This window comes from Falco cherrug, chromosome 5, assembly GCF_023634085.1.
Source record: "Falco cherrug isolate bFalChe1 chromosome 5, bFalChe1.pri, whole genome shotgun sequence".
Lineage (NCBI taxonomy): Eukaryota > Metazoa > Chordata > Aves > Falconiformes > Falconidae > Falco > Falco cherrug.
The window spans coordinates 25,772,320-25,794,714 of NC_073701.1; the positions used below are offsets into that span (position 1 = coordinate 25,772,320).

General features: G+C 40.9%; 2 protein-coding genes across 9 annotated transcripts in view; one reads left to right on the forward strand and one right to left on the reverse strand.

Annotated features, from left to right (window-relative positions):
• On the forward strand, positions 1-8,629 carry ETFBKMT (electron transfer flavoprotein subunit beta lysine methyltransferase). 5 transcript variants are annotated; one of them, XM_055711011.1, is made up of 4 exons: positions 1-150; positions 2,824-3,271; positions 6,863-7,005; positions 7,727-8,629. In XM_055711011.1, exons 2-4 carry the CDS (start codon positions 2,949-2,951, stop codon positions 8,089-8,091), a joined length of 831 nt encoding a protein of 276 aa, XP_055566986.1. In that variant the 5' UTR covers positions 1-150; positions 2,824-2,948; the 3' UTR covers positions 8,092-8,629. The 5 variants fall into 5 exon arrangements, with proteins under 5 accessions (XP_055566986.1, XP_027663413.1, XP_027663414.1 ...); XM_027807612.2 differs by lacking the exon at positions 1-150 and adding an exon at positions 970-2,549; XM_027807613.2 differs by lacking the exon at positions 1-150 and adding an exon at positions 970-2,508.
• Positions 7,035-22,395, reverse strand: part of AMN1 (antagonist of mitotic exit network 1 homolog) — a 27,272-nt gene continuing 11,911 nt past the window's right edge. For 3 of the 4 annotated variants that reach the window (XM_055711012.1, XM_055711014.1, XM_005440860.4), the window contains 4 exons: positions 20,721-20,938; positions 16,220-16,276; positions 13,097-13,208; positions 9,624-12,424 (listed from right to left, as the gene is read on the reverse strand). In XM_055711012.1, coding sequence (XP_055566987.1) covers positions 12,351-12,424; positions 13,097-13,208; positions 16,220-16,276; positions 20,721-20,938 — 461 coding nt within the window. In that variant the 3' untranslated portion in view covers positions 9,624-12,350. Of the gene's footprint in view, positions 7,615-9,623; positions 12,425-13,096; positions 13,209-16,219; positions 16,277-20,720; positions 20,939-22,395 lie in introns of those variants that run through there. The other variant, XM_055711013.1, reaches the window with a different exon arrangement.

The window sequence follows — 22,395 nt, forward strand, 5'->3', positions numbered from 1 at the left end:
GCCCCCGCACCCCGCCGGGCCCGGCCGGGCCAGGCCGCACGCCGCGCCGCGCTGCCGCTTTAAGGGCGGGCGGGGAGCCCAGCCCAGCCCAGCCCGGCCTCCGCGCAGCGGGGCGGAGCGGCGCGGAGCGGTGGTGGCGGCCGGCAGCAGGTAGGTGTAGGCCGGGCGCTCCCCGGTCCCGGTCCCGCCCCGGCGGGGGGCGGTGCGGCCGCGGCCGGGCGAGGGGGGGATGGGCAGGCGGGCGGCCCGTCCGGCCGCGGCGGCTGGAGCGGCTGGGGGCGGCCCCGGTGACCGTGCCCCGCGGGGGTGGCGGCCGCCTTGCAGAGGGGCGGGCAGCCCGGGGTGACGAACCGGGGACGTCGGGATGGCAGCGGCGGCCGCCCCGGGGCGCGGCATCCCCCCACCCCCGACGCTGCCCCGCTGAGGCGGGCAGCCTTCGGCCTCGCCCGGCAGCGTCCCTGCGGCTGTACTGTGGGAGGCACCTGCTGCTTTTTTTTTTTTTTTTTTTTTTTTAAAAAAAATGGGTTAAATTACACAGGACTTGGTTGTTGGGGTTGTGAGTTTTTTTGGGGGGGCGTGTGTGTTTTGGTTTTTTTGTTGTTGTGGGTTTTGTTTCTGTTTTGTTTTTTAAATGGGTTGTGCATGGTGTTGTCCCCTTTTCCAAGTTCTACTCGCCCCTGTTTGTGTTCCCAATGAGACGGGAAGGCCAGCAGTGTCAAACCCAAGGGGATCAATCCTGACACCTTCCTGCACTAAACACTTCTAAGCCCAGTTTGGCATTTTGAGCACAGAGCTCTTGGCAGATATTTCTCTACCGACAATTAATTAAAAAAGAATAACTGTCGTGGTGGGCAGCGCAGTATACAGGCTGCCGAATCTCAGCCCTACTAAATTTGTGGCAATTCATGGGGAAAGACCAGCACGCAGCTGATAACTGAAACCCATCAAGAGACATAAATCTTAACTTCATGCTTCCCTTAGGCAGATGAAGGTTATGCAGCTCCACCTTCAAGAAGGCAGGCAGTCATTAGCTGCATTCCTTAATTACATGGACTCTGCTGAATGGCATTCTCAAATGTGGGAAAAAGGCGGAATGTTCAGTCACATATATTTATCTGTAATAAACCCACAAAGACTTAACTGGACTGCCAGCCTAAACAGCAAAGTGTTATGGGCAGGAAATTCACAGCTTAACATTTCTGTAAGCAACCAAACTAAAGCCAGTATGTAAAGCAGGGGTCAGCACACAACAAAATGCCACTAAACACATAAGAACTTTCACTAAAGATACAGACAAATAAAGAAAACCTGAAGTCACAAAATATGAAGTGTAAGACTTTGTTTTACTAGCATATTTTTCCTGTTGTCCCTTTGTCTAGCTTTTAAGGACAACCTGGATGGCCAAACTGGCCACAATTATTCTGCTGTGAAAAATTGGCAGGGGTGGGCTGAAGCTGTCTTTGTGCGTCATTCTGCTTTCTCATGGAAACCACTGCAAAAGAGAGACAGCAATTGCAGAACAGAGTGCCATTTCTCTTGTGTCTGTTCATAGTCGCACTCTTGCTGTTGTGGAAGCACAGGCCTTAAATGCTTCTCTGGTTACCAGTTTAGAGGGAGGTTCAAAAGCTGTGCCCTGGAGCAAGCAAGTCGAAGCTATAGAAAAGAAATTAGAGAGCAAGATAAGAAAGGAAAAAAATATATGGAAATATTACGGGAGGGATGGAGGAGAACTGAGCAGGAAGGCAGGATTCAGGCCGCTGCTTGGTAGGTATACTCACAGGATCAGCATAAGACAGACCCAGGGTCTGCAAGAGATGGGGGTGAGGACAGTATGGTGATAAAGTGCTAAGCGGCTCCTCTTCATTTGCCCCTCAGCTGCATGCTGTCGCTCTCCACTCTCCATTCCCCTGATTTTTAAATGAATCCTCCATTATCCTTTTCTTTGCTGCTCGTGACCTGAAAACTGGCCTCAAGTGGTGTCAGGAGGCCTTGGAGCATGAGTTCATCCAGTCTGAATGTCTTGCCTTTTAAAAGCTTAATTTTTTAAACTGTGTTGGATTCAGTTTCTCTCTTAGGACTGCTTGGAGCATGTTTATATAGTTTATTACAGGGAGTAGGCTACAGTGATGGAGGTCTGCTTTCTTCTACAGCTGAGAGCATCCATGTGAAACTATTGCACAGTAAGACTTTTAAAATACAGATGGAAATGCAACAAATTGGCAGTATTCTGATCCGTTCTTGGAGATTTTATTTTTGCTTTTGGAAGCTATCAGCCTGACAAATCTGAGGGAGAAAGAGGAAAGTCTTTTGAGGAAATCCTTTAATTGCTTGCCTTTAAAGAGATGCTTTCATATAAAAGACTCATCACTATTATAAAACTTGTAATTAACGGCATCTTCCAAACAACCTACTGATAACCTTTGCTATGTCCTTAGGCCCTGCAATGCCAGAGCAGTACTGCAAAATCTTAAGATTCAATAGAAGAACTGGAAACAGCAGTAGATTGCTGTATGTATATGTCCAAGGCAGATGGAGGGAGATGTTAAAAGGTTGTATGTTTAATTTTTAGCTCTATCTGTTGTCCTGTGAAACGGGTTGTTTCTCACTGGGTATGTTTACAGCACTCTTCTGAATGGGTCTCTTTGATAGCTTCTTCCTTAAATACCACTTCTTTCAGACTTCAATGGTTCTTTGGGCAGGGGCAAGGCACACAATCATGGTCACACAACAGCACACAGACCTCCTCTTCCTAAAGCCCTGGTGGGGCACAGCCTTGAAGTCACTGAGGAAACATCACTTAAGTAATGATGTTCTCTTTTTCAGGCATTGCCATCCATCACTATGAAAAACATCATCCTATAAGTTTGTTTCAAGCTTTCTGCCTCATCACCTGCTTCAGATAAGCTGTGCTCTGAGCTCTCCTGGGGAAGGTTTGTCCTTGGGGAGACATGGCCTTCTGCAGCTGGAAGTGGCTTCTCCTCTTGGGCAGGCAGAACACCTTTGCCAAGGCTTGGAGGAGCAGAAGGGGAGGAGGCTCCTCTGTGCGCTCTAAGCGCTGCTGCCATTGGAGTGCCGGCAAGTCTCTGGATCCTGAGGTGAGAGCGTTTTTGGAGGAGAACACGGAGGTCACCAGCAGTGGGCATCTCACGCCAGAGATACGGCTGCGCCTCCTCACCCCTCGCTGCAGGTTTTGGAAGGAAAAACCTGACCTCTGGCCTTATGGGGACCCATTCTGGGCCATTTACTGGCCAGGAGGCCAAGCCCTCTCCAGGTATGCAGCATGCATCACAAAAGCTGATAAATCCAGTTTGCTACAGGCCAGGATGTCAAACCTGGCTCTGTTTGTAGTGATCCCTAGCAATGGGTATTGGCCTTTGTATGAGAGCATAGTATTCGTACTCCTCTCTGCTTGTACAGGAGAGACACAATCTCTGCTGGTTGGCAGTGAAGTGTCAGCCCCTGCTGTATATAGAATAACTTATGGCTCTTAAGCTGGAATCTGTTGTCTTCAGTGGTGATGCATGTGTTGACAAAGGGGCTGAATTTGGATCTGTGGAGGGTCCGTGCAGTTGCCATCGAAACCTAGTGAGGTGTTTGATTCTGTCATTTATTGTTGCTCCAAACAGGAGGATTACTATTTTGTTGTAATTTGTGGTTGGTTTGGCTTCTGTGGGGTTTTTTTTTTGTGTTTTGGGGTTTTTTTTTTGTTGTTTTTTTGTAGGGGACAGGAGTGTGGATGTGTGTCTGGTCTATTCAGAAAAGTAGATTTATGCTGATGCACTTGGGAATGCTGTTATCCTGAACCATGCTCCTCATTTAGGATTTCAGCAGCTGTATTGTCAAGCCTTGTGGCTGTATTTTAGTCACATCAGAAGCCACATTTTGATTTTGGCCACTGTCAAAATGTCTTTAATGTTCCTGATTCCCAGGAACTAGTTAGAGTTCTTTTATTCTGTAAAATCAAAAGTCTCACTTTGAACAGCAGAAAAAGTTTGTAATTGTTACAGCAAAGAACAAGCTGTCAGATGTTCCCCACATAGATGAAAGGGAAGGATCTAAATTGGGGCTTTACTGTTTTTCTGCAAGAAGCATAAATAGGAAGGTGCTTTTGACCAGGAAAAAGATGTGTCTTGCAGTTAAATTGAGAGTTGATTACCCTGCCGTGTAGATGAACTAGAGTGCTCCTGAACATTGCATAATTAAATTGGATAATCTCTACATTTTGTTACCATATGGTTTACCACTCTATTGACTTATTGTTTGTGCACTTGTTTGATGTACTGGGAATGCTAGAAATTAGCTGCATAATTCAGAAAAGTAAAAAGAAAAAGGGAGCATGAAAATATTCTGCTTCTGTAACTGTGCTCATTGCACAGTTGGCATTTCCACATCAGGAGTCTCCTGTTTCAGGCCATTCCTCTTGGTGTAACCCAAGATACCTTGTTAACTGAGCATGGCAGACAGCCGTCTCCAGCAGCAGCGTAATGCACTGCGTGTGTGCCAGGGGATGCCGCTGGCTCCAGCTGTCCCAAGTCACCACAGTCATCAGTGGTAACTTGAGCACCGTTTAGCTGGAAACCAGGCACTTGCAGCATTAGGCCAGGTCATGCTCTACACAAGTTACTGCTGGAAAGTCGCTGAAAATCCAAGCGTAGTCCCTAGAAAGGGGAAACAGAGCACTTTCTGTGGAGGTACTACTACTGTTCTCCGTCCTGTTGGTAAACTAGAGGCTATCCTTAGAGGAGCAATGGCTGCAGGGGAGTGCTGCCCAGCAGCTGAGTTGCTGAGCCTCTGCACAAATGTCCTGCACGGGTACCCTCCAAAAAGAGAGCATCTGTACTGCTTCAAAGTACCAAATAATGCTGCAACACTGTGGTAACAGAAAGCTGGGTGCCAGACCTATGGGAGATGGTGATTCTCATTGAAACTGAGCCAGTTTCCCTCACTGGATTCATAACCACCCACTCAAAAGCACCGAGCTGTGCATGCCCGAGCTGTCTGGCAGGATCCCTTGTGGTGACGTGTAGGACAAGAGGCATGGGATGTCAGGCTGTTAAGGAAAAATTTACACAGACATGGGTACCACTAGGCTTGCTTCAATCACAACTCAGAGTTGGGCCACCACCTCAGTGACTGGCAGAGAACAAAGGGATACAGCACAGCTTACATACACTTACCAAATCATTAGTCACTGTCCAAAGTTTTTAGAAGTTTGCTTTGGTCTTGCCAGTTCTGCGAATCCATCGCTGTCCCAGCTGATTAATCTATTCTGGTTCCAGTCTCTGCCTTTGTTCCAAGGACCTCCTCGGATCATGATCTTCTTTCTGCCTGCTTTAACTCACACAATCCTTCAAGCACACTTAGTCTTTGAACAAGCGGTTCCTATTCATCTATATTAATTTTTCTAAAGACATCTGTGTTTCAGAAAGCACCTATGTACACAAATTGATCATCTGTTGTTTCTCTGTTCTCCTATTGATTAGCTTGACTGCGTTTTAAACCAGCCTTGGATTAAGGCTATCCAAGGGATGAGGCCTGGCTCTGCCATTTAGCAGCTTCAGCACTTCAACTTTCTTAATTCAAAATGTATTTTCTTTAACACAGGCCCTCCTCCTGTGTCCTGGGTTTCTGATCTAGTTATTTTGTATCTTCAGTCCTGGTTTCAGCCTTCCTGCTGTCATCTCTTAAGGGCTTGAACTGTTCAGTTTGAGAGTAGATTGTCGTCTTTTCTCCCAGTCTGGGCTCCTAGGAATCTGTGTGCAGACGTGCTGGGATCTAGTGCCATTGACACTTGACATTCCTGTTAGGTCTCCTTCTGCCATTCCTGTTGGTGCTTCTAGGCCCAGGCATTTCCATCCATCCATTCACCATTTACATCAATCTTAACGTTTCCATTACAGTTCTCTGCATTGGTACCCACCTGCAAAAGCTGTGCTTACTGGTAGCCCTGCGTGAAGAGTCAGCCATCACCCTCCATGCCAGAAGACAACACAAATGTACAATCCTTTCCTGTTTCTACTTTCACAGAAGTTATGGCAATCGGTAGTAAATTTGTAGCAAATTGCAGTAGTATGTGTCACTTAGGGCTCTCCCCACCACTTAGGGTCTTCCCTGTTGTAGAAGATGGAATTTCAAGGCAATTCTTAAAAGTTCTGAACCCTCAGTAATGGCTATATGATTTGTGGTGCTGCTTGCCTTCTGTCAGTTCTCCATGTCCAGCCTAGAGGTTTTTACTTGCTGATTCCTCTTCACAGGTGCCAACAACTGGATGAAGATACTCTTTCTGCTCACTGCTGCTCTATTCTCATTTTCTTCTTGCTACTCAGGAACAATATTAAGCAGACTAGAACTATTTGCATCTGTGTCTGCATGGTTCAGGAAAAGAAAGAGGAGAGATTCCTTTTCTTCCAAGCAGTTGCATTAAGCAGTATTTTAGGGAATGGGTAGGCCTTGCCTTTTGATGGACGCAGCATTCACTGCGAATACATTTTCATGTTTCTTCAGTCAGATTGCTTTTTATTTCTACAAATCCTTACTTTCCAGTTTCTTGATGCCAAGCCTTTTAGTCACCTTGGTAATAATCTACCTTATTAGATAGCTTCTATCTGACAGGTGAGCTTGATTGAAATGGTGTTGCTTACTTGGCTGGTTTTCTTTTTGTTTGGGGGGCGGGTGAGAGGGGAGAAAGACTATTGCTCTTGATTTTTATATCAGCAGAGACAAATATGGAGCTGTGTACCAGCTGCACTTGTGGAATAGTGTTTTTAAGATACCATGCTTCATTGCAAGTGTGACAAGAAGTCTTATGCAGTGTAATGCAAAACTGAAAAATTTGCATAATCTTGTTCGTTGCTTTTAATAGGTTTTCTTTCAGGTATATTTTAGATAATCCACGTGTTGTTAAAGGACGATCGGTTCTGGATCTTGGAAGTGGATGTGGAGCAACAGCAATAGCTGCTGTGATGAGTGGTGCATCGCAAGTCCTTGCTAATGACATTGACCCAAGTAAGGCCTTTTTTTTTTCATCTGTGTACAGATATTTCTTAGTTTTTAAAGCACATTTAATACAAGCTCCCCTCCATATTTGGGAGGAATTCAGGTTTCAGAGTTCTAAGAATGCTAAAAAGATGAATGGATTTTGCCAGTATTAGAAGCTGGGTTATACCATCCTCTCTCACACCGAGTAACCCTCCATAGCTCCTTAGAAGGAACAAACAGCAACGGTTCCATCAGGTGTTGCCTATGCACCATCACAGCTGGTTTGGGAGAGAACTCACAAGCGCAGGTGGCAAGTTGGCTTCTCCGTAGGACCATAGTGTTTTCCTGCATTTTCCAATGTTATGTTTAAGTTAGGCCTAGATTTTACCTTTCCCACCAGACTTTGTTTTCCCATAATTGACTTGTGAATTCCATTTATTCATAATTTATTTACTGATTGGTTAGGGAGGAGGTATGCCCATAGATTAAGGCAGTTGGATGTTCTGGTTTGATTCTGTGATTGGTTTCCATTGGTGTCATTCCAGGAATAGTTCTTCCCTGCGTGACGGTGCAACAAGGATAAAATTCGGCCACTTTATGCCAGATTTTGACCTCTAATGAAAACTGTAGAAGTACCTAGATAGGATAAACAAAAATATTTAATAAGAGATGAAAGATGTGCCAAGGAAATTGGTAAGGGGGCTGAATGGCAGAATCCTAAAATTTAACTTTGACTTTTTTTCTTCAGTTGCAGGAATGGCAATGATCTTGAACTGTGAACTGAATCACCTGAATCCCTTCCCCATCACCATTAAGAACATAATTAATTCAGAGGCCGGCAACTGGGACCTCATTGTTCTAGGGGACATGTTTTATGATGAGCAGCTTGCGGATGGTCTGCACCACTGGCTGAGGAAATGCATCAGGATACAGCGAACTGAAGTGCTGATCGGTGACCCTGGCAGGCATCAGTTTTTAAGCCACAGCATTCGCAGTCAGTTGCACAAAGTTATAGAATATTCACTTCCCGAATACACTAGACAAGAAAACTATGGATTAACATCAAGTGTTGTCTGGAGTTATCAGCCCTCAAATAGCTTAGAAAACTGTTGAAGCTGGCTTTCAAATGGATTTTGTCTCACTTGGTTGGCTTTTTTTTGTAAGTATGTAAAATGAAAATGGCAATTAAATATGGAAGATATCTGTTGATGCCAAGTAGGTTACTGTACTGATTCCAGTCATACTCACTGAGACTTTTGCTCCATTTGAGGTAAAAACTACATGTAAACTGTATTCGAAGGGGCCTGCACTGAAGTGCAAATCCAAAGACAAGTAGGACTTTGCATGCTTGGTGTTTTTCATGCATATTCATGTCTTCCTCTCTGACAGTATTGTGAAATGTTTTGGACATCCAGCATACTGCTGTGGGGAGAAAGTGGTGGCTGAAAGATTACTGCACTGCTTTTGCACAGTTTTGCAGCTTATTTACAGAGAAAATTGTTGCTGACATTCATAAAACTCTCCACTAGATTATTAGCTCATATTACACTCAAAGTGCCTTGCTCTTTTTCTGGATATCTCTTCTGAATGTCAACGTAACCCATTTGAATCTCCCCTCCCCCTCTATAATAAAAATTTACTCCTTCTGGAAGCTGCTGGAGTGATTATTTAGGACTTGCAACAAAATCTAAAATATGCTTCTTGAACTTAGCCAAAGGAAAACTTTTTAGCAAGTGGAAAGTGACTAAATAGTAATACATACAGGGTAACTATCCCCTAGAGAGTAGGGCTAAATGATACGCATTCCCTAACTTTGCAGGGGTAAGAAAGGCCATCATAGGAAGCTGGTGAGGGATGAAGAAATCTTTCTTTCCGTAATGTTTAGAAAGTATCTAAATAAAAACAGGGAATAAAAGTCAGATACAATTATTTTTTTCTCTTCTCTTGAGGAGATGCCGCACAAGAAGCTCCAGAATCACTTTCAGTTACATCTGTCAAGGAAGAACCCTCTGCAAGGTAAAAGGAAAAAAAAAAAAAACCCCAAAAAAACCCCAAAAAACAACACAAGAGAGAGAGGAAAATTTGATCTGCAGGTACAAGGCTGTAAATGCAGGTATCTGAAGAAGAAACCGACACCTTCAGGCCAGTCTTGCAGGAACTGTCACCTTTAGCAGTTAAGTATTGAACAAGCAGCAATGGGGAACTGAGTAACTGCAGAATGGAACACAGTGCACCTACAGCTATCCAAATACCAGTGATGTAGTTGGAGCTTATAAATGTGAAAAAGTATGTGGTATTCACTCAGAAAACCACGGTGTTTATGAAGTAGGAGAGTTAGAGGCACATTCAGATGTACATGATTATAAAATATAATTTAACAAGTTTTCAGAACTATCCAAGCAGAAGACTTATAAACTTTAATCTTCAGAACAATATGTGAATATTGTGCAGTGCTCAACAATTTACAACAATATATTCTGTATTGTTTGGATATTGTTAAAGTGGTAAGTGCATATATGATGTTCTTTTTGGACTTCACCCAGTGCTTGTAAATTTTTGTTGAAAATGACCATGACACAACCTGAATCAAAACAATATTCCAGTAGAGTTATGCTAGTAATAAACACGTAAGAGCAGACTCAAGCTCTGACGGTGAAGGATTTAATGTGACATATTAAACTTCCAAACCTAAAAATACAGTGTTAATTCATTACAGTGTTATACAGATTTTTAAGCACAAGGTAAAGCTATACCACTGTTACACATTTAGAAAAGGCTATAGGAGAAGACAGACATGCATGTTTAAGGACACAGTGTAAGCTGCATTTTCCTTCACCATGACAAATCCAAGGTTACATTAGCAAGGGGAAAAATCTCACTTTGCCAGTGAGGTTAGCAGTAGCACTGTCTTGCACCTTTAGCTGCTTTACATTATCTTAATTTATGATTTTCTTTCTGTGTGTAGCACTTGAGATGAGAGTCTGGTGACCATCACCGCACTATGTTACAGTTACATGTCTTACAATAACAGGCTGAGGGAACTGGGCTTGTTCAGCTTGGAAAAGAGAAGTCCTCAAGGGACCCATGAGCAGCCTGCCCATACCTATGAGGAGGTTGTCAGGATGACAGCCAGGTTCTTCCAGTGAGAAAGGGTGTAAGCTGAAACACAATAGGGTCAAACAGGATAGAAGGAAAACATTTTCCACCATTAATACAGTCAAGCAGTGGAAGAAGTTGCTTCAAAAGCTTGTGAAGGCTCTGTCATCTTCTGTTTTTCAAGACTTGGCTGGATAAGCCCTGATGAGGCTGGTCTGAGCTCAGAGTTGGCTCTGCTTTGGGCAGGAAGTTAGACTAGAAACCTCCCGAGGCCCCTTCCCCACTTGAGTTAGCTTACAATTCTACCTACTCTTTTTGTGGCACCCTTCCTGAAACCAGGGCTGGCAGCCTGATCCTTATGTTTACTTATTCGACAACTACTGAGCGTGTCATGGCTGCTGCCTAATTAGCTAGATTGGATCAATATGAAAAAATAACACAAAACAAACATATCGCCCACATATGTCCAAGAATTCAAAGGAATGATGGGCCCTGATTGATACTAGGGATTCCATAGGGGAAAACATTAAACTGATCTTTAGCCAAAAAAGCCAATAAAACATGGTAGATTAGGTTCTTAGTCCTCTATCTAGTCCAAGGATTTGCTGCAGTTAAAGCCTTCAGATGCTAGTTGCTAATGTAGCAAAATCAGCTTCTCCTGTTTGCAGGAACGGTTTGTACTGGTGCAGCTATACCTGTCGTTATCATAGGAACACATTCATCACTGGGCTGAGCCATGGTACTGCATGCAATAAGACTTAGGGATTGAGGCACTGCAGTTTGAAAATTATGCTTTCAGTTAGACTTGAACAAGTTTTCTAAATGGGCTTGCTCTTCCATAAACCATATCGTAACAGAAGAACAGAGATTATTATCAGACATCGTAATACCCTTCATTATTACTGGATGAAACATATATACTATTATCTTCCCTGCAATTCGACCTGAACTTTAAATAGATTAGCAGAAGACTGGTTTATTTCTGCAACACTTAAATAAGTGTGGCTACAACTGTTAAATTATAAACATATTCCTTATAGTTGCCTAAACTCATGGGTTTCTAAAGGTCATCAGACCCATGTAAGACCAGCCTAGCTAAACATAGCGTGCTACCTGCCTGTATGCTAAACTGCTAGCATTTAAAAAAGTTGCATGTAGAAATCAGTCTCACTATAGGTTATGCTGTTTCAAGAAAGCTAATGAACATACTTACAATTGTAGTGATACCACTGGTCCATCACGTAATAAACTCATTCTACACTTGTAAATTACTTTTGTTCTTTAATACGACTACAATGGAGCAATATATAAATAGTTATTTTCAGCACTGGAAATATAATAAACCACATACAGTGGAACACATATCTGCTGAACTCTACCATCCTGAGATTCATGTATTCAGACATGAAATTTGGTCCTACTCACTCAGAGCTATGCTTACGAGGACCAGTGTTTTGCCCTCTAAAAGGATTTTCATGAAGAAACATACGCAAAAGCCAGAGCAAATAATTATTTGCCCATACATAGGATCCTTTTATTGGTCATCGCTACTACTCTGAAATTTGATAAGACACCACAATTTCAAAGCAAGTTTATGTTGACACATTCACAGACTGTAGTTTTGTATGTAAGAAAATCCAGCAAGTTTTTGATGGTCAATAAAATCAGAAACCTGCAGCATCAGTAATATCAAAAGATACCTATACTTTTTCTTCCAGACCTAGCAAAAGTACACGGTGAAAGGAGACTGTTACTACTTAAAATGCATTTACATTGTCGTTAATGCCACCTCCGTTCACCAGTTCTGCTTGTTGACTTTTGTCAGATTTAAGTCCCAACTTTACAGACACTTCCTCACAAGTGTTAACACTATGTTTGGTCTTGGTACTTTTAGTTGCAACTACCCTTTCAGACTACAAACTCAGAGCCCAGATTTACTTAAACTGGGTTTGTGTATGTAGCTCAGATGCTAAAAGATGCTTAGTAGCCAAATCGGATACTTGAAGGAGGCTGAGCAATTACAGCGTAACATTAATTATGGTTTAACTTTCCTCTTAATTAAGTATGATCAGCGATGCAAAGACACGACAGGCTTTGAGTAGACACAGTGGGGAAGCCCAGGTCAGGACTGGAATGGTGACGGAGACCTCTGGTGGGAACAACGAGGGAAGCAAGCTGGTGGTACAAAAGTCACCAGCTATTTCTCCAGGGTGCTTGCTTTCTGAAAGAGCTCTTCCATCTGTAAACTTTACACTCATACATAAACGATAAAGAAATCAGTAAACGGTCCATGTTACTTGCTTGATTTTGTTTGATATGACTAGCTGCTCTAAAACATCTCGGGAACGATCTGCAAAAACCCAAAGGAATTTCTTGTTATTCATTAAGAATATATACAGGTAGTGTTTGGAAATTAAGTAAACAACAAAATATTTACCTCAATTATATATCTCCATTTATGGTTATCTTTCTACTACAGTATCACACTTCAGATATACCTTTAGTAACTCAAAACCACTCTGTTCTTTCTCCAATCACATAAATGTAAAGCATCACCAACCAACTGAACTCAAAAAACCCAAGACAGATAGATCATAACCTCTCCTAAGTCTGGGTTGGTTTTTTTTCAGGCTCCCTAGTTCTATTCCATCCATTCCACTCTTTCTTGAATGGATGCTGTTCCATACTTTTGAAATAGAGCATGAGTTTAAGATGCTAACATATTTTTCTGAAGTCTTTATCATCAACTTTGGATCTTCATCAGCATGTTGAGGGGTAAAAAAAGTAAATAAAAAAAAAATCTTCAAACTCCAAAACAAAAATTTCCCTCTCTGAAGGTCACCATTTTTTCAAAGCAAAATTCTCACCTCGCTTTGAAAATCTCAGTGTATGAGTATTATTTTATCTGGTAAGTTCTTACTTGTTTGAGATTATTTTAAAAGTGGAGTGTTCTTTTCCAGGGAGCAAGAAGATACTATGACATAGTAATTACTCTTCTTACTGCCCGCATGATTTGACCTACCTGTTATCAATGGACATCCATGGAACAGAAAAATGTGTATCTTCGGACAACAAGTAAGGACCGCTTCCACAGCAACATCAGTCAGATTCACACAGCGCTCCATGTGGATCTCCTGTTATGAAAACAGCAGTAACAAAAGCCTGTCAGAGCACCCATAGTTTTGGAGGCTGAGCTTTCCTTTGCCCAACCATTTCCAGAGATAGCCACCCAGAAGAAACTATGACTTACTACTCCTCTGTGCACTGACCTCATATGTGGTCCTGTGCAGACCTGGAAAATACCCTCAGGAAAAATAAGACTGCTTTTCTATGAAGAGTCAAAACTAGAAACACAAATCTGAGTTTTCCCAAAACACATATTATTCAAGACAACTGAGAAAACTCTTCAATGAGATTCTACAGTGTTGGAGTCCCTTCAGTTTTTCTATGACACACATTCTTCTAGCAATTTGTTGTCCAGGAAAACAGAACCCAAACTGAATTCTGGGGTTTCCCCAAAAGGCAGGATTCATGAGCCTCTGCTGAAGTTCCCAATATCTATCTACCCGTCTACATAGTTCCTAAAAGAAGTCTAAGAATGTCTTCCAAGACTAGACTAAACTGGTTTTCTTCATTTCTCCACAGTCATATGTGGTAGAGAAAGAATAAATTCAGAATAAATTAACAGATTACCAACTTTTTCTTTTCCCCTCTAAACTGCCTTACATATCAATAAATTAACATACAAGAAGAAATCTAGAAAAGAGATGATCAAACCTAATGAAAATAGCATTTGGGAAAATATACTTTGGAGATCCTGGGCTAAAAATAAAAACCCCATAAACCCACTGTTTTATTGTGAAAGAGTGCCTTTCCAAATTATAAACTCCAAGGATCTTCAAAGAGCACAGAAATGGAAGGGACCTTTTGTAATAAATTCAACTTTGTACAGCATGATGACACAGAAAACAAGAACTTTATTCAAAGAACCAAGTTATACAAAAGTTGATATATGTATAGTTTTTAGCTCATTTTAATAAGTGAAATGTGGAATCTGAATGCCTCTGAAGTAAGAAGATGTGTATAGCTGCCTGCTAGCTACAGTTTGAGAATTTTCAGACCCTACTTTTTTCACCATGTACCTGTCATCAGATCACTGTCTATAAATTTGCACTTTGATGATATCAAGCAGAGGTATGAGGATTGTGACACAGATAAGGAAGAGTTACACTGAAGAAGAGATTCTAGCAAATAATTCCATATTGTCTACTAAATTTCTTTTCCTTACTACTTGTAAACCAAGAGACCTAAACTGTTCTAGTTGTTCATACTGACAGAACACAACTTCTGTTTTTAAAACTGCCATTCCACACAAACCAATTAAATTTTGCCTTATTAAAACTGCACAGACTGCGTCCCCTGAATATAAAAAAAAACAACCCACCCCAGAAACAAAATGCAAAAGCACTTAAATACATTGCCTTTAAAGTGGATGCAAGTACAGAGCACATGAAAACAAACAAGCAAAATCTGTATCACTATTCAGTCTGTCATGACTGAAATTTCCCATCGGTTCTTCTGAAATCTAAGCCCACTACCTCAATATTACTTTCTCGAACACTTACAGATGAAGCAGGTCTTATGTAAGCTACCTAACTTGTTTCTGATCTAGTGCAGCTTCCACAGGCATCCATGCACACACAAACAAAAGAAAACCTGTGCACCTTCAATGAAATAGCAACCACAGCAATGCAACCAGGAAACACCAAAAGCCACGTTTTGTAAGCTGGAAATTTTTACTAAGAATAAATGGAACTGCATTTCTATGGCTTGAAGAAAAAGAGCTTACACACAAGCACACAATTCTCTGCAAACTCTGGACAGTAATAATACAGAAAAGAGCAGATAATCCTGACAGAGTAATTATGCCAGCATTGCTGGAAAATAGTTCAAAACCCTCTAGGAACCCTCTAGGGACTTTACAGAACCCTGCCTTACTCAACTACAAACCTAAAACTTATTACAATAAAGTTATGAAAACTTTGTGTTTTAAGACAGATACTGAAGACTTTTGAGAGTTACCTACTCTGAATGACCCAATCCAAACGACAGAGATACACGCTGCTTTACATTTGTAGGCTGGACACAAGAGGTGTCTTATAAAGACTATCTGCATAGTCTCATGGTTGTTTAGAAAATCTGGAAACAATGCTTTGCTACAGCTAAAGGTGTAACCAACTAAAAGACAAAGATATTTTCAAGTAACTTCTAGTGCGTGTATATATATATATATAAAATCTCATTGCTATGGTCTGAAAAATAATAATTTAATCTGTACCACAAGACTTATCAAGACAAAAAAGATTGTCCAAAATAGACAAAGTCAGCTGGAAAAAAAGAAAACAAAACCTAATTGTTTGCCCTACAAATACAACAATATCAGATCTATTTTTTCCAGGTTATTAATACTGTCAGTTGATCCAAATTTGGTATTTTGTTTAGTGTTGGCTTTTCTATTAAACACTATAAAACTAGCAGAAGTATGGCTTGTTTCCCATCTTAGTTTCTAGATGCACAGCTTGGATCCAGAAGCAGCCCTTACAAAAGCAAACACACACACAGAGAAAGTACAAGATCATTTATGGTAAGAGGTATGGAATGCTTCTTCTCCATCCTTTTAGCACTGTCTCTGTGCCTACAGAATCTTTACGCAAAGACAACTCTGTTTTCATGACTTAAGAGATTTACCTATGTGGAGGTGCTAACTGATGTCTTAAATCCATGAAATTATCCATATTACAAATTCTGCCTCAGTCTTGAACAGAATCAAGTAATAACTCCAAAGAAGTCAAGAGAAAAAGTTAAGCATTCATTTGCATTTATTATACAGCTGTCTAAAGCAATGTCAGTTAAAAGAAGCATACTACATTCAACAGAAGAAAATCCATCTTGAAAAGACTGAGGTTATCAAAAAGCTGGTCTGGGGCATTGCCACAGACAGGAAATACTCAATTCATAACCAAAATTAGGGCCACTAAAGCAAAAATCAGTCAATAAAAACCACCCCTCAGAAGTAGCACAGATAATTTAAAAATGCAGGTATTTGCTTTTGTTCATTTTTTTGTTACTAGGTTAAGGCAGTTACCTTTAAATTCTTTGAACACGTTCCACTCACTAGTGCTACAACGCCATCATCTGTTACCTAGAGAATAAAAACCATGTTATTAATACAATAGGCTAAAGCTCAATTTTTTCAAACACAGCTATTTGTATGTGTGGGGAAAATATTTTAATTTATTCGCTCCCTGCAGTCACTGAATAAACTTAGCATTACAGTATTTTCTTCCCAACTAAGCTTGTAGAGAAAATTATCCATGTATGTTTTTTTCAGTCTATTAAACACTGCTACATTTTGCTGCTACGAGATCCAGCCTGCCTTTCTATCCAGATGTTTTCAACTGTGTAACTGCTATTTCTGCAGCTTCCTTGTCTCATTTAACAGTAGGTATGCTATTAGGGTCAGAGCATGGCACTTTTAATTTATAAGATCTCTACCTAGACCAATTTGTCTCCTATTTTCATGACTGCTGGAGATGTCCCTGAAGGAAGTTTCCTGGGCTAGGGAAATAAAAAAGTAATCATAGGAGTCTTTTATCTGCTGTCTTACTTTTATTTATCCTAAAGCAAACCAGTTACACAAGACAAAAATCCCTCAAACAAGCAGTCTTACAGTAGTCGTCATACACTGCACTAAAATGTTTATCGAAGTGATTGGCTACAGACAGCCATGAAGCAATAATCACCAGCAAGAGAGAGGAGAGAGACAAGATACAACTTTCCTTAGAAAGGCAAGAAAGGCCAATTCATTAGTTTGCTTCTGGGAAGCAAATGCATTAAGCTTCCTTGCCACTTCAAAAGTTGGATTGGGTATCAGATGCATGACACAAGTTTCTTCATAGAACTTATACTAGATGGCAGGAATAGCAGTCACCGAATATTCCCAGTAAGGCTCAGACAAACTTGACAACTAGAATCCAGGGACCACAAACTTCATTTCTGTTTAAAGATTTGATTATTCCCATTGCACAGATTGTCTTAATACCTTCTGGCCTTCTATTGCAAGCCTACTGTACAGAATTGTAATAGAAAGGGTCAGATCAGTGTGAATGGAGAATGGACAGGAACGTCCTAGCATGGAGGCACATAAAGGCCTGTAAGAATGGCAGTTGTTAGTACCTAGCTTAGCAGGTCTTCAAGATGACAGCACATTTAGTTCCTTAAGACACCTAGACCAGGACACAAAGGGCAGTAAATGAGTAAATTCTATTAATTCCTATGGGTGGGACAGAATGGAGAGTAATCACTGTCAGTGCCTAAAGGGTATGACATGGCATATCCAAAACCAGTCCGTGGTCACCAACCTAAGACCAATCAGAGTAAAGTGATAGAGACTTGATAGCCTGTGTCCCTTATCCTCCATGTCATCAAAACAAAGCTGGACCAGACTGTGTGGTTGGTGCCTGAACACTGGAAAGACCATCTCAATGCTACTGTCTTGATGCTTGTGAGCATGTTTATGACAGCATGAGAGCATGAAAACAGTTTTGTATTAAAACAGAGTCCTCTCACTTTCCTGTACAAGCTTACAGTAACCGCTGCTATATTATTATTACAGTGTTGCAGTATTGTTTCCTATTCTGTTGAATATCTATGTGCATTGCCTGTAATGCCACATCTGCTCATTGTCATCTACGGATACATTCTTGTGTTGGGGATAAACCACCTGCAGTTAGTATCAAGCCACAAACACGTCAGCTTCTTGGTAAGACTAGCTGTTACCAAACTCTGTATGCATCTCTAGCAAAGGCTTACGTAGCTCAGTACAAGCAGTTCAGTACCAGCAGTTCAGACAAGAGCAACCCAGCTTTGCTCTGCATGAGAGGTGTCTGAACAGATCAATTAGCTAGCCTGCAACACTCCTGCTTTTGCCAACACATTTTGCAGAGCACTAAACTGTCCCACATCTGAAGTACCGAGGCCCGAGCAACAGGCCCTGAGACAAAGTTGACCTCCAGATGAACCCACCAACCAAGCATTATATACCTATAGTATCCAATCATTAACGGAAAATGCATGATCATTAGTTAAGTATGTATAATCATTAGCAAAAGATGTAGCTCAGATAAAATATAATCATTAGCAAAGACAGAGTGCATCCTTCCTTGCTTAGAGGCAGGTGGTCGAGGCCTTGAAACCAGACACATGGCCTTGTTTGGAAACTGGTGGTTAAAATCAAGTAGATTAAAGAAACTCGCTTGGTTCCTCCCTGAAGCCCTGGCCAGGCTTTGGTGGGATTGGAGAGGAGAGTGAAACCAGATGTTTCTGCATTTGTAATTTGTAATTATGTGAGCTTGTTTATTCAACAGTATGAAACTTGAACCTTCTTGCAGTGGCTTTGGAGACCTCACCTACAAGGGGATGCCCTGCACAGGACTTCCCAATTGCTCGGACAGGCCTGCCAAATCCTCACTGCAACAGGGGCTCCCCAGTGACTGCAGATCTGGGTGACGGTAGCGTATTAGGGCGATTGGTGATGTATCTTTCTTAGTCACTATAGCTAACCTTACACAATAATGATTAGGTGCACTACCTTGCTTATCTGTTTTATCGCTTGAATCAGGGTATTGTGAGCTAATCCTTTTGTATGTGCATATTGCCTTATTTTCTCTATTAATTTAAAACAAACAGTAAATGAAGGTTATTTTCTTTATTGGTGTCTGTGTGCCATCTATTGACCCTGTCAATTGGCAATACAACATCCTACACAGAAAACTGTTACAGTCTGGCAAGATTCTTCACACAATTATTTGCCATACATTGAGTCAATGAACATTAAAAGAGAAAAATGTATTGTTTATTGGTGCAGAAATTTGGACTCCTGTGTTTCTACCTGTTAACACTGCTGGGATTTAGAGCACACTAGAAGTAGAGCAGTAAGTACAGGATTTATGTATGAAACCTACCTCCTTAGAATGGTAATATAAGCATTCTGATAAGTAAACATAAACAGATTTCCTAAGTGGTCCTGGGCCAGTATAGCAGAGTTCTTCAGGTCAAGCTTCCACTCACATTCTGTGTGCATACAGGGGACACAGAGCTACAGATCCTTCTTGGTTCAATCCTTCTCTTGTCTCACCTGCCCCATTTCTTCTTATTCTGTACCACTTCTATACCTCCTGCTTATCGTACTTCATCTCTGCAGTCACTGGATGAACCTATTTTTAAAATTACTACATCAGCCTTGAGGCATTTGGGCCCCTTTGTAGTCTATCTCACGTATGCTTCCTTGTTCCTGCAAGTGAGCTGTGCTCTTCTGCCTGTTCACTTACTTCCAGTGTTCTCACTATTCTTCTCTTTCACACAGCTTTGCCAGTTCCACTTAATATTTTTACTACATATTCTGGCTCTCAAACACAAGAATATGGTTAGGCCTTCCAATCTGTACAGGCACGAGCCATCCTTAGCTTCTATGCTTCATCTTAAACTTATTTCATTTATATCTAGTTTCCCTTTATTTTTAGGCAAATTAAATTCAGAATTCTAGTGTATTACCACCATACAATTATCAGAAAGGAATAAAAAAAAAAAAGTAGAAACATTTAGTTACTGAAGAAGTTTTAATCCCATTTAAAACATATACAGGAAAACATAGCTATTTCCTATGAAGAAAGAGAGAGGCAAAGGAACAAAAAAGTAATGAAGTTTGAAGCAATGAGAGTTAAATGATAATAATAAAAATTACCAAGAAAAAGATTAAAATTACTTTTGATGCCCTACTTCTGGAAAAACTGAAAGAAAATAGCATTTAAAATAAGAACCTGCTACATGTTTTCCAGATCTGACACTTCTCTATGAATGCTCTGTGCTTGACTCATTCAACATAATCACTCACCATCACAGTCAACTGCAGGCTACACCGACTGCAAAAAATCCCTTCCCTCACTTCATTATCTTACTGTAATTATGAAGTATGTTACAGTATCGCTGTTGCAGCTGATCTCCCCCTTCTCATGCTAAATACTAACTGTTGTTAAATCCTACCTGCCCTTTCTGACATTTTAAATGTCATTCTTTCCATGATGCCTCCATAACTTAACTCTGACAAGCCCTTCAGAAAGCACAGTCACTCTTCAACTAGAACTAATTATGGAGTGTTTACTTCTGCTAGGGGCTCATATTGTTTGACATCCTATATTATTATTACTCAGGTCAGTTTGTCCTAACTGAAAGCAGACAATAATCTGTCCAAGATTCTACTTACTTTAAAGTAAATATTTTGGACTTTACAACTTGAAATAAATGATTGCTCTAAATAAAGACACCAAAAAGAAAATCTCCAGTATTAGGTACATTCTACTAACAGTTTATCTTTGGCCCACAATATATGCTGTAATACCAAGATATGTGTTCTTCTGGTTACCAAGATACAAAATATTATCTTTCCTTTTCCTTGAGAGGAAGACCTTGGAAATGAACTGTGGTTCTAAATCTTGTCAAGAGTAGAGCTAAAAAGATCCCCTCTCAATCACGACAAATTTAAAAAATAAACAAACAAAAGTCAATTAGCCAATTGCTACCAGAGTTACCTGAGTAGATGAAAAGTCCACACTGTGAAGAAATTTGCAGTTTTCTCCTAGTGCCTGCAGAGATGCATCCATGATGCCTGAACAGCTGCCCAAGTTCACTATTTGTAGGAACTTGCAGTTGAGCGCAAGAGCAAGTACTCCACTGTCAGTTATATCACAGCACCTTTTAAAAGACGCTTCACGCAAGTAAGGACAGGATAAGGCCAACGCTATGACACCTGTCAAAAAAACCAGAGCAATTTAAAGAACTATTCATTTTTTAACATAACCACCATGCTGAATCCAATATGCTGTCATTGACTGTTCAACTTCCATCTCATACCATGTCACCAAGACTCTGTACAAGGAAATAATTTTGTGGTTGGTTTCTTTTAATTCAAGGATGACAAAAAGAAAATTACAATGAACAGTGCTAGAGTTGGCAAGGATTTCTGAATGCTGAATCCCCTTCTATACTGCAGAGGGGTATTACATACAAAAGGTACCACCTCAGTGAGTGCATGAAAAAAAACGTCAGTGGCTTGAAAGCAGACTAATGATAGCACTAGGACCCACTGATGGTGCTGTGAATATCAGGCAAAATGCAAGGTAAGAGGTCATGTTCAAGGTCAATTCAAGAAATCAAAACAATAGCTCAGAAGTAGGACAGGAACCAGGGACACCTATGCTCAGGCCAGCAGTGAAGGTCCATGGGTAGCTGGTACAGGTGGGCGTGGGCAGGTGAGACCAGGTACGGCCATTAGGGTCTGTTGGTGCCCTCAGAACCCTGACAGTTAGTAATAACCAGAATATTTGCCCAGAAATGTTAGATAGTAGTCAATAAAATAAAAGCACATGAACTACAAATGCAATTCACAAAAGGAATTTATTTCAAGGATAATGGAAACATGATGATTATAGTGGTACAGAAAATAACATCACTTCTGGATAGATATAACAAGCTGAATGTCATTAAGGTACATTACTATGCAAGAACTTCAAAGAAACATGGATAAAACACATACTTGCTTGGGTCAGAACCACTTTGCAAAGAATGATAAAACGAACAGTAGCGGCAGTTGAATTTGACAGAGAGGTACTACTGGATACTGTTTATTAAAAGACACTCAACATTCCACATGCAGCCTACAGAGTAAATGTTGGCTCAGATATTTCTGCATATGGTAGCCAGCAGGTTTCTTAAAAAAAAAACAACAAACCAAAACACCCACCAAAAACCCAACAAAAAACCAAAACACTACCAACACCCTCCCCTCCCAAAAAACCAACCAACCAAAAAACCCCCACCAGTTACTGAATCAGTAAAAGGTAACAACGCTTTAAAATGGGGTGGGTTTGTATCTTCTTTTCTGTATGTAATTGTGATGAGTAGTAAAGAACTGTTCCAGCTTAAATTAAATACTCCATAACTGATTCTCAGTTCAAAAATGGCTATTTATAAGTAGGAAAGTTAGTAAAGTTGCATGGACTAGGAACCTGCCCATGAAGACCTGGACTTCCCAGTTTTAGTTGCAAGGTAGTTGGGAATCTCTGTCTAAATAGATGAGAAGTACACAATGAGCTCTAGACTTAGCTAGTACCTTAGAATCGTACTAGGAATCAGTGGACAGATGAAAGCATGGAGGGAAGACTATTGCAAACTGTATCTTCGGGGTCAAAAAGTATAACAATGAGG

Excerpts from the sequence above, each read along its gene's own strand:
- ETFBKMT (XM_055711011.1), top strand. The coding sequence starts at position 2,949 with ATGGCCTTCTGCAGCTGGAAGTGGCTTCTCCTCTTGGGCAGGCAGAAC. Across the intron at positions 3,272-6,862 it reads GGAGGCCAAGCCCTCTCCAG|GTTTTCTTTCAGGTATATTT; the intron begins GTATGCAGCATG and ends TGCTTTTAATAG. Across the intron at positions 7,006-7,726 it reads TGCTAATGACATTGACCCAA|TTGCAGGAATGGCAATGATC; the intron begins GTAAGGCCTTTT and ends TTTTTTCTTCAG.